General features: G+C 53.0%; 1 protein-coding gene across 1 annotated transcript in view; it reads left to right on the forward strand.

Annotated features, from left to right (window-relative positions):
* The window catches only part of LOC144247562 (nucleotide exchange factor SIL1-like), a 146573-nt gene extending 132519 nt beyond the window's left edge, over positions 1 to 14054 (forward strand). Inside the window, exons 2-3 of the mRNA XM_085562747.1 lie at positions 10244 to 10340; positions 12525 to 14054. Coding sequence (XP_085418873.1) covers positions 10311 to 10340; positions 12525 to 12737 — 243 coding nt within the window. The 5' untranslated portion in view covers positions 10244 to 10310 and the 3' untranslated portion in view covers positions 12738 to 14054. The remainder of the gene's footprint in view (positions 1 to 10243; positions 10341 to 12524) is intronic.
* Positions 14055 to 14797: the final 743 nt, after the last annotated feature.

The following is a 14797-nucleotide window of genomic DNA, read 5'->3' on the forward strand; positions in this document are numbered from 1 at the left end:
CTTCCGAGGCTGCTTGAACTCCTTCAAAGGCAGCCAAGATTTCCTTCTCTGTGGGAGTGTAGTTGGCTTCAGACCCTCTGTAACTTCGGCTCCAGAATCCCAGTGGTCGGCCTCGAGTCTCCCCAGGCACTTTCTGCCAAAGGCTCCAGGACAAGCCATGGTTCCCGGCTGCAGAGTAGAGCACATTCTTGACCTCTGGTCCCGTCCTGACTGGGCCAAGGGCTACAGCATGAGCGATCTCCTGCTTGATCTGGGTGAAGGCTTGTTGCTGCTCAGGGCCCCAGTGGAAATCATTCTTCTTTCGGGTAACCAGATAAAGAGGGCTCACGGTCTGGCTATACTCGGGAATGTGCATTCTCCAGAAACATATGGCACTGAGGAAAGCTTGTGTTTCCTTTTTGCTGGTTGGTGGGGACATAGCTGTGATCTTGTTGATGACCTCAGTGGGAATCTGGCACCGTCTATCTTGCCATTTCACTCCCAGGAACTGGATCTCTCGGGCAGGTCCCTTGACGTTGCTCTTCTTGATGGCGAAGCCAGCTTCTAGTAGTATCTGGATGATCCTCTCACCTTTCTCAAACACTTCTGCCGCTGTGCTCCCCCACACAATGATGTCATCAATGTATTGCAGGTGTTCTGGAGCCTCACCCTTTTCTAGTGCAGCCTGGATCAGTCCATGGCAGATGGTGGGGCTGTGTTTCCACCCCTGGGGCAGTCGGTTCCAGGTGTACTGCACGCCCCTCCAGGTGAAAGCAAACTGAGGCCTGCATTCTGCTGCCAGAGGAGTGGAGAAAAACACATTAGCAATATCAATGGTGGCATATCACTTTGCTGCCTTTGACTCCAGCTCGTACTGGAGTTCCAGCATATCCGGTACAGCAGCGCTCAGCGGTGGAGTCACTTCATTTAAGCCACGATAGTCCACAGTCAATCTCCATTCTTTGTCAGATTTGCGCACAGGCCAGATGGGGCTGTTGAAGGGTGACTGGGTTTTGCTGACCACCCCTTGGCTCTCCAGCTCCCGAATCATTTTGTGGATGGGGATCACGGCATCTCGATCCATCCAATACTGCCGGCGGTGCACTGTCGAGGTCGCAATTGGCACGCGTTGTTCTTCCACCCTTAGGAGTCCTACTGCAGAGGGGTTTTCTGACAGTCCAGGCAAGGTGTTCAATTGCTTAATGTCTTCTGCCTCTACAGCGGCTATTCCAAAAGCCCACCTGAGTCCCTTTGGGTCTTTGTAATAGCCGTTCCGGAGGAAGTCTATGCCCAGGATACACGGAGCATCTGGGCCAGTCACTATAGGATGTTTCTTCCGCTCCTTCCCAGTCAGGCTCACCTCGGCTTCCACCAGAGTCAATTGTTGTGATCCCCCTGTCACACCAGCAATGGAAACAGGCTCTGCCCCCACATGTCCCGATGGTATCAGAGTACACTGTGCACCAGTATCAACTAAAGCATCATATCTTTGTGGCTCTGATGTGCCAGGCCATCGGATCCACACTGTCCAGAAGATCCGGTTTTCCCGTGCCTCTCCCTGGCTAGAGACAGGGCCCCTCTAACACTGGTTATTATTCCTTTCCTGGGCATACATACTAGAGGTCCCTTCAAGGGGGTCTGACAGATCGTACCCACAAGCTTGGTCACGGGAGGTTGAGGCTACCTTCACTTTGGTGGAACTCCCCCGGTTAGAGTTTCCCTCCTTGAGTTGACGGACCCGTGCTGCCAGGACAGAAGTGGGTTTCCCATCCCACCTCCCCATGTCTTCCCCATGGTCACGCAGGAAGAACCACAGATTAGCCCTTGGGGTGTACCCTCTCTCTCTAGCTGGGGATTGTTGGGCGCTGATTCTGGGGCCTGTGACTCTCACGGGTGCTGCATTAACCTTCCTCATCTCCTCCCTCATCTCCTCTTTAAACTCCTTAATCACAGCTGAGATATGAGCCTGCATTGGGCCATTAATCATACTCTCATAATTCCTAAGTTTGTTGGCAACAGAGCCCACTGTCTCTCGGTGAGCGTCAGCATTGATTGTTGCAATGAAAGTGGTGTATTGAGATGGCCCAAGATTTGCTAGACTCCACAGCATTTGTCCTGTACACCTGATCTTGTCGGGGTCATTATTGTGTCATCCATCCCTCCCAAAGAGTACCTCCAATACTGCCACTTCCCTCAGCTGTTGGATCCCTTCCTCGCGGGTCTTCCAGCGCATTCTATGATGGTGCTCCTGCATTCTCTCCCTGTGGACAAACCTCTCCCTGACACTCATTAAGAGCCGCTCCCAGAGAGAAAGGGACCCTGGTTCCTTTACAAAAATCTGATTTATACCCGAGTCCTGGGTCAAGGGTCCCAAGTTCCTTGCCTCACCACCGTCCAGCTGCACGCCTGTACCCATAAGATCCCAAACCCAAAGTAACTAGGTAGTATAAGCCTCACGCCCTCGTCGCACAATGTCTTTATGCAGATTATGAAGACTTTCGTAGGTCAGGGACTTGGTGATGATAGCAATCTCTGGCTCCCCTGTGGGTTGTGAGGTTCCTCCATTCCTGTCCCTATCTGCAGGGTGCTCTGCTTTCACCTTAGACTTCCTTGTTTCTACCGGGGCAACTGCTACTGGCTGTGACTGCCTTTGTGGTTCAGCTGGAACCTGGACAGTTGTAACATCTGTGGGTTCCACAGCTGTACTATTAGACTGTCCCTCCTCAAGGCAAAGGGCCAGTTTCTCACCAGCTGGGGAAATGCACTCCTTCAGCATCTCTCGTATCTCCTTAACCAGAACCCTCACCCAGTCTGGGTGGTTCATTTCTGAGGTGGGCTGTGGGGCAGGGTCAGGCTCTGGAGCAGCAGCATCTCGAGTCTCTGGGGCAGTGTCAGGTTCTGCAGGAGCATGCCTAGCCTCTGGTGTAGGTGTGAGGGTAGTTATCCAGGTTAATCTTCCCTTATCTCTGAGTGCTAAATATAACAGGCCTATCAGCAACACCACCCATTGTATGATATCATTAGCACTTAGAGAGGATCTTAACGCTTTGAGAACTGGTAGAGCAGACCCAAAAAGATGGTTAAAAGGTTGGGAGAAAGTTTCCCCAGGTGCTATTTCCTCGCAGTAGGTACCGTTATTAAAGTAACCCCAAAAACATACAGTTAGTGTGTGATAGCTATGAATCCATGTACCTGCCTTCCAGAGGAAATTAAAGATCCATGAATTCCACACCCAATTAACCCAGAAGCCAAACTTGATAACAGACACAGTAGCCTTAGTTATAGGACCCATTTTTAGGTAAGGGTCTGCAAATGGGAAAAGTATAGCTACGATCACATGCCACCCAAACCAAGGTAAACTAGACCACATGGCGATGCTTAAGATGTTTCTACACAAAACAAAAAACAAATTACTTAAGAACCGTTAATCCTATTTCCCTCTCAATGCCCTCGAGCCCCACGCCGATGCGCCAAAATCCGTCTTGGTTTGACAAGACAGCTGTCTGTGAAGGAGGGCAAAAGCCTCCTGTGCAATGGAAAAGGTAAACCCCCTCCCTCCGAATTACTAGGATTTTTAAATTAAAAGGCTCTCAGGCAAAGATATGGGAATGGGAGTAACAATTCTTTACTAGGAGAAAACTAGATAACAATTTAGAAAAAGGCAAATGCAATCGGTACAAACAAAACTAGTGATAAAGTCCACAACCTGAAAATTCGGGGTGTTGGTAGCAGTCCGGTTGAAATGGTAGCTGCTCTTCTTTCAGTGGCTGATGAATTGCAGCTGAAGTGGTGATCTTTAGAAGGGTTTAGTTTTCTCTGAAGATCTGGTGGCAGTTGGGCCGGTCTTCCTCTGCACCGGGGCCGCCTCCGAGCTCCGCCGCCGCCGCCTCACCGCGCTCCGGCCGCTTCTCTGGGAATCCCACCGAAGGAGCTGCTTCTCTGGGAATCCCGCAAAGAGAGGGCTACTCTGTCCCCCAAAAGGTACCCCTTTATACAATAAAAGAGTGCTTGGCTTTCCCCTCTGGGTGGAGCATCTCACAATGGGATGGTGTTACCGTTACCAGCCCTGCAGTGAGTCAGTCAATGGCCCATTAACAAACCATTACCTCTTCGGGGCAAACCATTGTTCTTGGTAGAGATAACAAACCTGCCCAACCTCCAAAAGATGGCAAATAAAATACAACCTTATCTTACAAACCAGGACACTCTCCCATTCCCTGGTTATTCAGGCTGTTCCTGCAGGGTTACACGTGCGGCTGTATCTGCAGAGAGGAGAGAGAAAAGCCAAGCTCCCAGACAGAGAAAATGGGGAAAGTGAAAGCAGGGAAGAGAAAAGAGGGAAAAGATAGATATGGCAGAATTTGGGTTGGGTGGGCTGTGGGATTGATGCCTTTTATGAGTGGCCAGTGTCCCTGGTGCAAACAATTACTGTCTCTTGCTGAGACTGGGTTGCTGGGTTAGGAGCTCAGCAGCGCTGACAGCAGAGCCCTGTCCTTTGTGATCCCTTTGGGATGGCAGTGGAAGTGCCCTGAGTGCACATTCAGTGGCACCTTCATGGCTTCTCATGCCTGGACGCCGAAAGGAAATTGGCACGGTGGCTTCTCTGAATGGCATTTAGTGCTTTGAAATATCTGCAGCAAGAGGTGTAAAGTTGCTTTCTGAGCCTCTCCCTTGGCATCAGCTGTGAGGGCTGAGGGCTGGCCTGAGCCCGGTGCTGTGTCCCGCTGGGAGCAGCCCCACAGCCTCAGCTGCACACCGGGCACTGCCAGAGGTCCTGGAGATCACCCCAGCCCTGCAGTCACTTCTGTAAAGGGGCTTTAAATGTCAGCGGGTGCTGACTTTGCCCTGGAACCCTTGGTTTAATTCCTGTGGGGAATTTCTCGCCAGGATTGCGTGGGATTAGCCACAGCCCCCTGTGCTGGGGATGCCTGGGCAGTGTGGGGCTCTGAGGGCAGCTGGCCGGGCAGGGGCTGAGCTCGGGGCCCTGTTGGGCTCCTGGCCCCCAGCAGCAGCAGCCACAGGGCCCAAAGCCCCCCGGCCCTGCCCAGCACAGCCTGCCCTGCCCCTGCAGCTGGCCCCCGAGTAGGGGACAGGGGCCAGTGGCCGCTGGCAGCAGCAGCAGTGGGGGCTGAGGATGCCCTGGCTTGGCTTTTGTCTCTGGAGCAATCCGAGCCCAGGGCAGTGCAAAGCAGGCTGGGGAGCAAAGCCCGGAGCCTTTGGAGGCTGCAAGCCTTAAACACCAGCCCCTGCAGCCCCCCAGATCCAGGTGCCACAGTTGCCAAGGCTGCCATGCCCTTCAGAGCACAAAGGTGGATTTTGCTTCCCTGTGGCCCGATGCCGGCTCTCGGGCCAGGAGTCCCTGTGGCTGCAGCAGCGAGGGTGGCTGAAGGGTTCCTGCCTGCCTGGGGGCATTGCTGCAGGGGCCACTGCTGTCAGAGCCCCCTCTCTGCTGGGGACAGCTCTGCTCCTGGGGGCCCTGCCCTGTCCCTGCCCAGGAAGCCCAGCAATGCCCAGTGCCAGGAGTGGTGTCAGTGGGAGCCCCTGTGCACAGGGACCCCAGCCCCGGGGTGGCCGTGCCAGCCCCCCCAGGCACCTCCAGCCCCGGGAACCCAGAACAACTGGAAACCACAACTGTGCAAACGCTGCCTGTGCCCAAAGGAATTGCAAAGAGAAGTGAGCTTTTGAAAATTAACAGGATCTCTTCTCCAAAGATCGGCAAAACCTTGGATTTACAAACATGTTTTATTGTAACAATCCTTATAACAGCAACAATCTTCAAAACATATTTACATGGGATCCTATAGCCTAACAAACTTCTAAACGTATTTACAGAAAAGCTCTATTCCAGAGAACATATTTACAAAGGGGTCACAACTGTGGCCATCATCTCCACCAATCGTGGAGGAAATGGAGCAGCAGCAGTGCTGGACTCTGGTGCCAGCACTGGGCCCAGCTAGGCTGGGAGCTGGGCCCAGGGGCCGGCAGGGCTGGCAGGGCTGGCACTGCCCCAGGCAAGCGCAGGGCAGGCCAGGGTTGCTGCTTGTGCCACCACAATCCAGGGCCCCCTGTGGGCACCGTGTCCCCGAGCGGGGCCATCCAGCCCAGCCCCAGCCCGGCGAAGGGGACACACTCTGCCTGTGGGCAGGGCATGGGAGGCATTTGTTTGTCCTGCTCCTGGGGCTCCATCTTCAGCCAAGGACCATGGGCTCCTCCTCATCCTTTTCATCGACTTCCATCTCCTCGATGTTGTCCTCCTCATCAACGTCCATGTCCTCAGCCGTCTCTTCTGTGTCCACCTCCATGATTTCCTCCCTGTCCAGCACTGTGTCCACTTCCATGTCCTCCACGGTGTCGATGGCAGTCTGCAAGAGGCAGCACAATCTCTTGGTGGGCTTCCTGTCCCACACCATCCATTCCCACATGGCTGCAGCCTGCCCAAGCAGGGTGCCCGTCCCTGTCCTGGCAGTGTACCTGCACTGGGGCAGCAGTGCACATCCTGCTGGGATTGGCTTTAGAGTAGGGGGCAGGAAAAGCCCAGGCAGCAGCCAGAGCTCAGCACTGACGGGCAGAGCAAAGGGCGAGTGGGCGCTGACCGTTGGCCGCAGGTGAAGTGTCTGCTGTGCTGCGTTCCAGGTCCTGGACCTTCCACCTGGAACACTCTGGGAGCTGTGATGTCACAGAAGTTTCAGGGCCATTCCACATGGGGAGATGGGGACCATGGAATGATCAAATCCTTGAATGGTTTGGCTTGCAAGGGCCCCTAAGGATTATCTGGTTTCAACCTGAGCAACCTGCCACCACACCAGGTTGCTCTGGAGCCTGTCCAGCCTGGCCTTGGATGTTCCTGGGGATGGGGCATGCACAGCCTCTCTGCACTGGTCCCTGTGACAGGGACAGGCACCCTCACAGTAAAGAACTTCTTCCCATCATCAAATCTCTTCCAACTCTTGCAGTTTGATCCCATTCCCCCTTGTCCTGTCACTGCACTTTGTTCCTGACAAAGTATGCTCTACCACTTCCCGGTATTTCAGGCTGTTCCTGCAGAGTTACACGTGCGGCTGAACTTGCAGACAGGAGAGAGAAAAGCCAAGCTCCCAGACAGAGAAAATGGGGAAAGTGAAAGCAGGGAAGAGAAAAGAGGGAAAAGATAGATATGGCAGAATTTGGGTTGGGTGGGCTGTGGGATTGATGCCTTTTATGAGTGGCCAGTGTTCGCTGGTGCAGTCAATTACTGCCTCTTGCTTAGACTGGGTTGCTGGGTTAGGAGCTCAGCAGCGCTGACAGCAGAGCCCTGTCCTTTGTGATCCCTTTGGGATGGCAGTGGAAGTGCCCTGAGTGCACATTCAGTGGCACCTTCATGGCTTCTCATGCCTGGACGCCGAAAGGAAATTGGCACGGTGGCTTCTCTGAATGGCATTTAGTGCTTTGAAATATCTGCAGCAAGAGGTGTGAAGTTGCTTTCTGAGCCTCTCCCTTGGCATCAGCTGTGAGGGCTGAGGGCTGGCCTGAGCCCGGTGCTGTGTCCCGCTGGGAGCAGCCCCACAGCCTCAGCTGCACACCGGGCACTGCCAGAGGTCCTGGAGATCACCCCAGCCCTGCAGTCACTTCTGTAAAGGGGCTTTAAATGTCAGCGGGTGCTGACTTTGCCCTGGAACCCTTGGTTTAGTTCCTGTGGGGAATTTCTCGCCAGGATTGCGTGGGATTAGCCACAGCCCCCTGTGCTGGGGATGCCTGGGCAGTGTGGGGCTCTGAGGGCAGCTGGCCGGGCAGGGGCTGAGCTCGGGGCCCTGTTGGGCTCCTGGCCCCCAGCAGCAGCAGCCACAGGGCCCAAAGCCCCCCGGCCCTGCCCAGCACAGCCTGCCCTGCCCCTGCAGCTGGCCCCCGAGTAGGGGACAGGGGCCAGTGGCCGCTGGCAGCAGCAGCAGTGGGGGCAGGCTGAGGATGCCCTGGCTTGGCTTTTGTCTCTGGAGCAATCCGGGCCCAGGGCAGTGCAAAGCAGGCTGGGGAGCAAAGCCCGGAGCCTTTGGAGGCTGCAAGCTTTAAACACCAGCCCCTGCAGCCTCCCAGATCCAGGTGCCACAGTTCCCAAGGCTGCCATGGCCTTCAGAGCACGAAGGTGGATTTTGCATCCCTGTGGCCCGATGCCAGCTCTCGGGCCAGGAGTCCCCGTGGCTGCAGCAGCGAGGGTGGCTGAAGGGTTCCTGCCTGCCTGGGGGCATTGCTGCAGGGGCCACTGCTGTCAGAGCCCCCTCTCTGCTGGGGACAGCTCTGCTCCTGGGGGCCCTGCCCTGTCCCTGCCCAGGAAGCCCAGCAGTGCCCAGTGCCAGGAGTGGTGTCAGTGGGAGCCCCTGTGCACAGGGACCCCAGCCCCGGGGTGGCCGTGCCAGCCCCCCCAGGCACCTCCAGCCCCGGGAACCCAGAACAACTGGAAACCACAACTGTGCAAACGCTGCCTGTGCCCAAAGGAATTGCAAAGAGAAGTGAGCTTTTGAAAATTAACAGGATCTCTTCTCCAAAGATCAGCAAAACCTTGGATTTACAAACATGTTTTATTGTAACAATCCTTATAACAGCAACAATCTTCAAAACATATTTACATGGGATCCTATAGCCTAACAAACTTCTGAACATATTTACAGAAAAGCTCTAGTCCAGAGAACGTATTTACAGAGGGGTCACAACTGTGGCCATCATCTCCACCAGTTGTGGAGGAAATGGAGCAGCAGCAGTGCTGGACTCTGGTGCCAGCACTGGGCCCAGCTGGGCTGGGAGCTGGGCCCAGGGGCTGGCAGGGCTGGCAGGGCAGGCACGGCCCCAGGCAAGCGCAGGGCAGGCCAGGGGTGCTGCTTGTGCCACCACAATCCAGGGCCCCCTGTGGGCACCGTGTCCCCGAGCGGGGCCATCCAGCCCAGCCCCAGCCTGGCGTCAGGGGACACACTCTGCCTGTGGGCAGGGCATGGGAGGCATTTGTTTGTCCCGCTCCTGGGGCTCCATCTTCAGCCAAGGACCATGGGCTCCTCCTCATCCTTTTCATCGACTTCCATGTCCTCGATGGTGTCTTCCACATCTACTTCCATGTCCTCGATGTTGTCCTTCACGTCGACTTCCATGTCCTCAGCCGTGTCTTCCATGTCTACCTCCATCATTTCTTCTCTGTCCAGCACCGTGTCCACTTCCATCTCCTCCACGCTATCGCTGGTAGTCTGCAAGAGGCAGCACAATCTCTTGGTGGGGTTCCTGTCCCACACCATCCATTCCCACATGGCTGCAGCCTGCCCAAGCAGGGTGCCCGTCCCTGGCCTGGCAGTGTACCTGCACTGGGGCAGCAGTGCACATCCTGCTGGGATTGGCGTCAGAGCAGGCGGCAGGAAAAGCCCAGGCAGCAGCCAGAGCTCAGCACTGACAGGCAGAGCGAAGGGCGAGTGGGCTCTGACCGTTGGCCGCAGGTGAAGTGTCTGCTGTGCTGCGTTCCAGGTCCTGGACCTTCCACCTGGAACACTCTGGGAGCTGTGATGTCACAGAAGTTTCAGGGCCATTCCACATGGGGAGATGGGGACCATGGAATGATCAAATCCTTGAATGGTTTGGCTTGCAAGGGCCCCTAAGGATTATCTGGTTTCAACCTGAGCAACCTGCCACCACACCAGGTTGCTCTGGAGCCTGTCCAGCCTGGCCTTGGATGTTCCTGGGGATGGGGCATGCACAGCCTCTCTGCACTGGTCCCTGTGACAGGGACAGGCACCCTCGCAGTAAAGAACTTCTTCCCATCATCAAATCTCTTCCAACTCTTGCAGTTTGATCCCATTCCCTCTTGTCCTGTCACTGCAGTTCCTGGCAAGGAATCCTCTCACAATTCTCTGTAGCCCCTTTACTCACTGGAATGGTGCTCTGATATCTTCTGTGTTTCTGTATACTATGGTCATAAATTGTAATCTCGAGCTTGATCTTGCAAGCCATCAGCAATGTTTTGGTTGCACAGGGGTGCTTCCTCTATTTCAAGAAGATATTCTGTGATTTCAATTCATCAGTTGTTTTTATTGTGGTTGGGCTTGAAATTTTGGTCAGCAGAGCCTCTGATTGTCAGGGTGAGGTTTTGGCAAGTCATACAGAGAATCCAGTACTCATCCCAATCTTTTCTTGAGCATGGTGTTTTTTTATTCCTTTCCTCTCGCCCTTAACCATTGCTAGAATGTCACAGTGAAAATAGAATAGAGGCAGTTCTTCACTGGTAACATGTTCTGGTTTGTTTTGTTTCTTCTGCAAGGCTGGGCAAGGTTGATGTTGATGCAAATTCCTTCACATCTGAAGAGCTCAAAAAGGCGTTGGCTAAAATGAAGGAAAGTGAGAAGGCAGAAAGGAAGGTGAGTTTCCTGTTTCTAAAGCAGTGCACGGTGCAGGGATGTGAACACACCCTGTTACATACTGCAGAAATATAATGGTTAAAATGATTGCTTGAAAAGCACTAATCTTGTGGTGCATATGGACCAAAAATACCTTTGCTCACCCCTTAGTGATATTGTTCTCTGGCTTTTCTGTATGACTCTAAGATTCTGTGAATGGTTTGGGTTGCACGGGACCTTAAAGCTGATCCAGTGCCACCCCCTTCCATGGGCAGGGACACCTTTCACTATCCCAGGTTGCTCCAAGCCCCATTCAAGCTGGCATTGAACACTTCCAGGGGTCCAGGGGCAGCCATAGCTGCCCTGAACAAGGTAATTTATCTGCAGCTCAACTCACAGAAATGTCTGCAGACCCCAAAGGAAACTGGTTTGCATCTGACAGTATTTACAGAGGCTATTTCACTTTCACTCTCTCCTTGCTTTCTGTTTCCAACCTCGTACTCTGGATAGCAACACCCAAGTGGCCATAGTGAAGCAGGGGCTGAGTTTCATTACAAGCTCCAAGTTGTCCATTTAGTTATAAAGAACCCACAGACCCAAGTAAATAGGTGGGATGATGTGTGACTCATCAGGTGCATCACAGTCTCTTTCCCTTCGCCCCCTCAGCAGCATTTCCTTAACCCTCGCTCCTCCTGCTGCCTTGGTGTTGGCTCACTCAAATGAAAACTGAAAGAGGAGTCAAGGCTCTAAAGTTTTGGTGTCACAGAAAGGCTTTTTCTTCCCTTATGTGGCAGCATGGCATGATTTCATTTGCTGGGAGATTATTTCCATAGCAGCATTGCTGATTGATTGCAGGGCTGCTGGAAATGAGGATCATTGAAATGCAAAAATTAGTGATACTCTATTAGGTGAAAATAAGCCATATTTTAAACTCCCCTCTTAGAATAGCTTTTGTCCCAGCAATGGGGCTAAAAGCAGCTACGTGTAATGGACCTAAAGTATTCCATTTTTAAGTCACTCCTGCAGAGAGCAAATCCATCCTTGAAGGCTCTGTGTCAGAGTAAATGGAATTACACTGAGCCTCCCTGTGCTCCAGTAGAGGCAGCTCAGGGTGGGGTGGGTTGGGTGTGGTACTTGTGGTAATTCATCATTTCATTGACACGGCTTTCACCTCCATTGCTCACTTGGTTTTCCTCCAGCCCTCTCTGATCCCTCATGGTGAGCAGGACATGTGCAAACCCTCCAGCTGGGGGTTTGCATACAAACACATCTTGGTATTTGTGACAAATCCCTTCCAAAAAGGGCTTTCTGCCTTTCTCGTTGTCCTTGGGGCAGCCCAGCTCCAGCCTGGCCTTTCTGCTGCTTCTGTCCCCTGCAGCAGCAGGCTCTGTCCCCAGTGCCACCAGTGCTGAGGTTCCTGCACCTCTGGGGCTCTCTGAGTTCTCTGACATATCCTTTCCTCCTCACCACATGTTTTATGTCAGCTCTCTTGGTTCAGGGCAGCCCTTGGAGTGCTGTTACTGCGAGGGAGATGAGCCATGCTCAGGACAGGCTGCTGGCCAAGCCCCATGGCACAGCATGTCAGCTGCCCCCAGCTTATCACTGCTCCTCCTGCTTCCCTTTCTGACAGCTTCTGTCCCCACACCTCTCCCTGGGAGATAGAGACTTCCTGGAATGTGTTCAATGCTTGGAATGATGAAAGCATCTTTGTCAGTGTTGGAGATCTCCTTGGAGTCACTGGGCACTTTGGGCTGGATGGAACTTGTGGAGTTCTCCAGTCTCATGTTCATTTCCAGAGAGGTTCAGCTGTAAGATCAGGGATGTGCCTCGGGGCTTTTTGCAGCCAGGTTTTGGGAACATCCACTTGCAGGCAGAAAACAGCAGTACTGCTGCCTGTGGGTTTGATGTTGAGCTGGATGGAAATGGGATGCAGAAATGATGCACAAATGCTGTCGAGATGTAGAAGTGGTGCACAAAGCCCTACTGCTCACTCATACTGTGGGTATCTCACAGCTAACTGGGTTTCTGGGCTTCTCAGAAGGACCCTCCAACCCTGTCCCTGAACCTCTGATGCACAGCAATAAATCCATTGGCACTGACAGCCAGGTTCCCTTTGTGAATTTGGGGCTGGCGTTCCTTTCTGTGTTTGTCTTGTCTCTCTTCATCCTCTATCTTCACATCTGGTTTCTTCCTTCTGTTTCCAAGGCCCGAGAGGAAGAGGTGAGGAAGAAGTTCCGACCCATAGAGCAGCTGAAGGAGGAGTTTGAAAAGCTGAATATGAAGATAGAAACAGATTATGAAATTATGGTTAAATTAATCAGCAAATTCAACAGCTCTGCCTCCACGCTGGATGAAAAAGTCGCGGCGCTTTATGATCTCGAATATTATGTTCACCAGGTAACAAGAATGCCTCAGTAACTACCGTGTAAAATCCAGGGGATACGGTGTCATAAATGGGGCTTTATTTTTCTTATCAGTATCAGGTAATACAAATTGCTTAATTACCATAATCCTGGGACAATAACAGACAGCAGAGGACTAGTGTAGGCTTATTTTATATCCAGGTTGGAATTAATCATCGCTTGTGCCAGGAGCCAGCAGTATCCTAGTGGTTCCCTGATTTGTTGTCTGTTCTCAGGCTGGTTTTCTCATCCTTACTTTTTCCTCTTTTATCTCCTTAATGTTACAAAATGGGGTTTTAGCTGCCATTTTTGGGTAAGTAGAGTGGTGGCTGCTAAGAAAATAATTATTTTCTCTCTGCTTCCATGGAAAGCTGCCATGATTGATGGTAGGTGCCCTTACATCAGTTCACAGAGAATGTCTTTGTACCAGGGAAGGCGACAGCCACCCAAAACCCCCTATTTTGTCTTGGTGTGAGTAAGCAGTGGCAAGCGGAGCCTCGCCGTGCTAATTAGCTCTGTGTGAGGGTGAACATATTTCCTGGCATCTCGCTTCCTCGGGTTTGTGCTCACACTTTTCCCCCCTCCCTCTGATCTCTCTTGCTCTGCTTTCAGCTCACATGTTCCTTCCTCCTCTTGGATGCAGCTGCAGGCACAGAGCTCTGCTCCCCTGGGCTTGGTGCCTGCCTTGGTGCCACCCTTGGGAGGGTGTCTGGGCATCCAGCCTCTGCTCTGCCATGTGAGAAGGGACTTGGCTTTTCCCTCCCCAGTGACTGGGAGAGTCTGGAGTACACTGGGAGAGTTTCCAGTGGCACTTTGTCATTTTAGATAGTGAATAGGATAACTCTTGGGAGGTGCCAGTGCAAGCCCTTTCACTGGAACAGCACTTGTTGAACCAAATGTGGGATTTTGAGGGCAGGTAGCTGAAGTGTTGCTGCTGTGGGAGAGGAAGTCCATGTGCCAGCTGATAGAAGTGTTATTTCCAGGGCTCTTTGTCTTGAATTTCTACTCTGAATTGCTGTTGTGGGCATGCAGAGGCTTCCTTGCTGTTTGTTCTCCCTGCTTTTGTGCCACTGACAGCATCTGTGTGACTCAGAGAATAACTGTGAACAATAGGCACCCAAAGAGCTTCATATTTGTACTCAGGGCTAATCTTCCCTGATTAAGGGTGACAGAGCATCAGGCCAGTGTGCTAAAAAAGCAACCCCCAAATGCCCTGAGATGCCTTGGATTCCAGCATAATGGTTTGGACTATTCCAGCAGAAAATCCCTGAAGCACAGGATGGGACAAACAATTTCAGAATGGCAGAGGAGCAGGGACTGGAGCATCAAAGGGAAGCACATACAGCATCAAAGGGGTCAGAGAGGGGGAATGGCAGGAGGCTGGCGGGAGCACAGGGGCTCCTTTGTGCGCTGATCACAGCGCTGCTCTGTGCCCGCGCTGTCGGGGCAGATGGCTGGGCAGCACCTTCTCGTCAGGCAGGAAGCTGATAAGAAATATGACTTGTCTCTAAGCCAGCATGGCTTTTCCTCCTCTTTCTTCTTCCAGTCAGTTGAATGTGTCCAGAGCATTATCTCTGCTTGGGACTGACTTTAGCAGCACTGGCTTAATGTAATTACTGAACAGCAGCCAAAGGATGCTTGTGCAGCATAACCCTAGAAGGGCTGAACTGTCAGGACTCCTCTGCAGTGTGTCACAGCCCTGCCGTAGGAGCACGGGATCCTTGCAGGTGTGGGTGGCACAGGCCATGTGTGGGGCCATTTTGCTGGTCCCACCTTTTCCAGCCTCCATCAGAGCAGTACTGGGCCGTGCCTTTTCATAACTGTTCATCTCCCAGCCATCCTGCTGCTCCCTCCAGGGCACGGGATGCCCAATGCAGTGGAAAATGCCATGCCCTGGAGGGTGTGCAAACAAAGGCTGCTCCCTGCTCTGTGCCATGGTCACCCTGGAGCAGAGGGTGTAGGGCAGCTCATGCCTTGGAGTGTGCCGTGGGAGCCGTGGCCAGTGGCCAGCCCGGGGAGATGGCCATTTTCCCTGGGAAAGAAAACTCACCAGTCCAGGTTGCTGATGTCAGTTTG

This window comes from Lonchura striata, chromosome 29 (assembly GCF_050655825.1).
Source record: "Lonchura striata isolate lonStrDom1 chromosome 29, ASM5065582v1, whole genome shotgun sequence".
In the NCBI taxonomy this organism is placed as follows: Eukaryota; Metazoa; Chordata; class Aves; order Passeriformes; family Estrildidae; genus Lonchura; species Lonchura striata.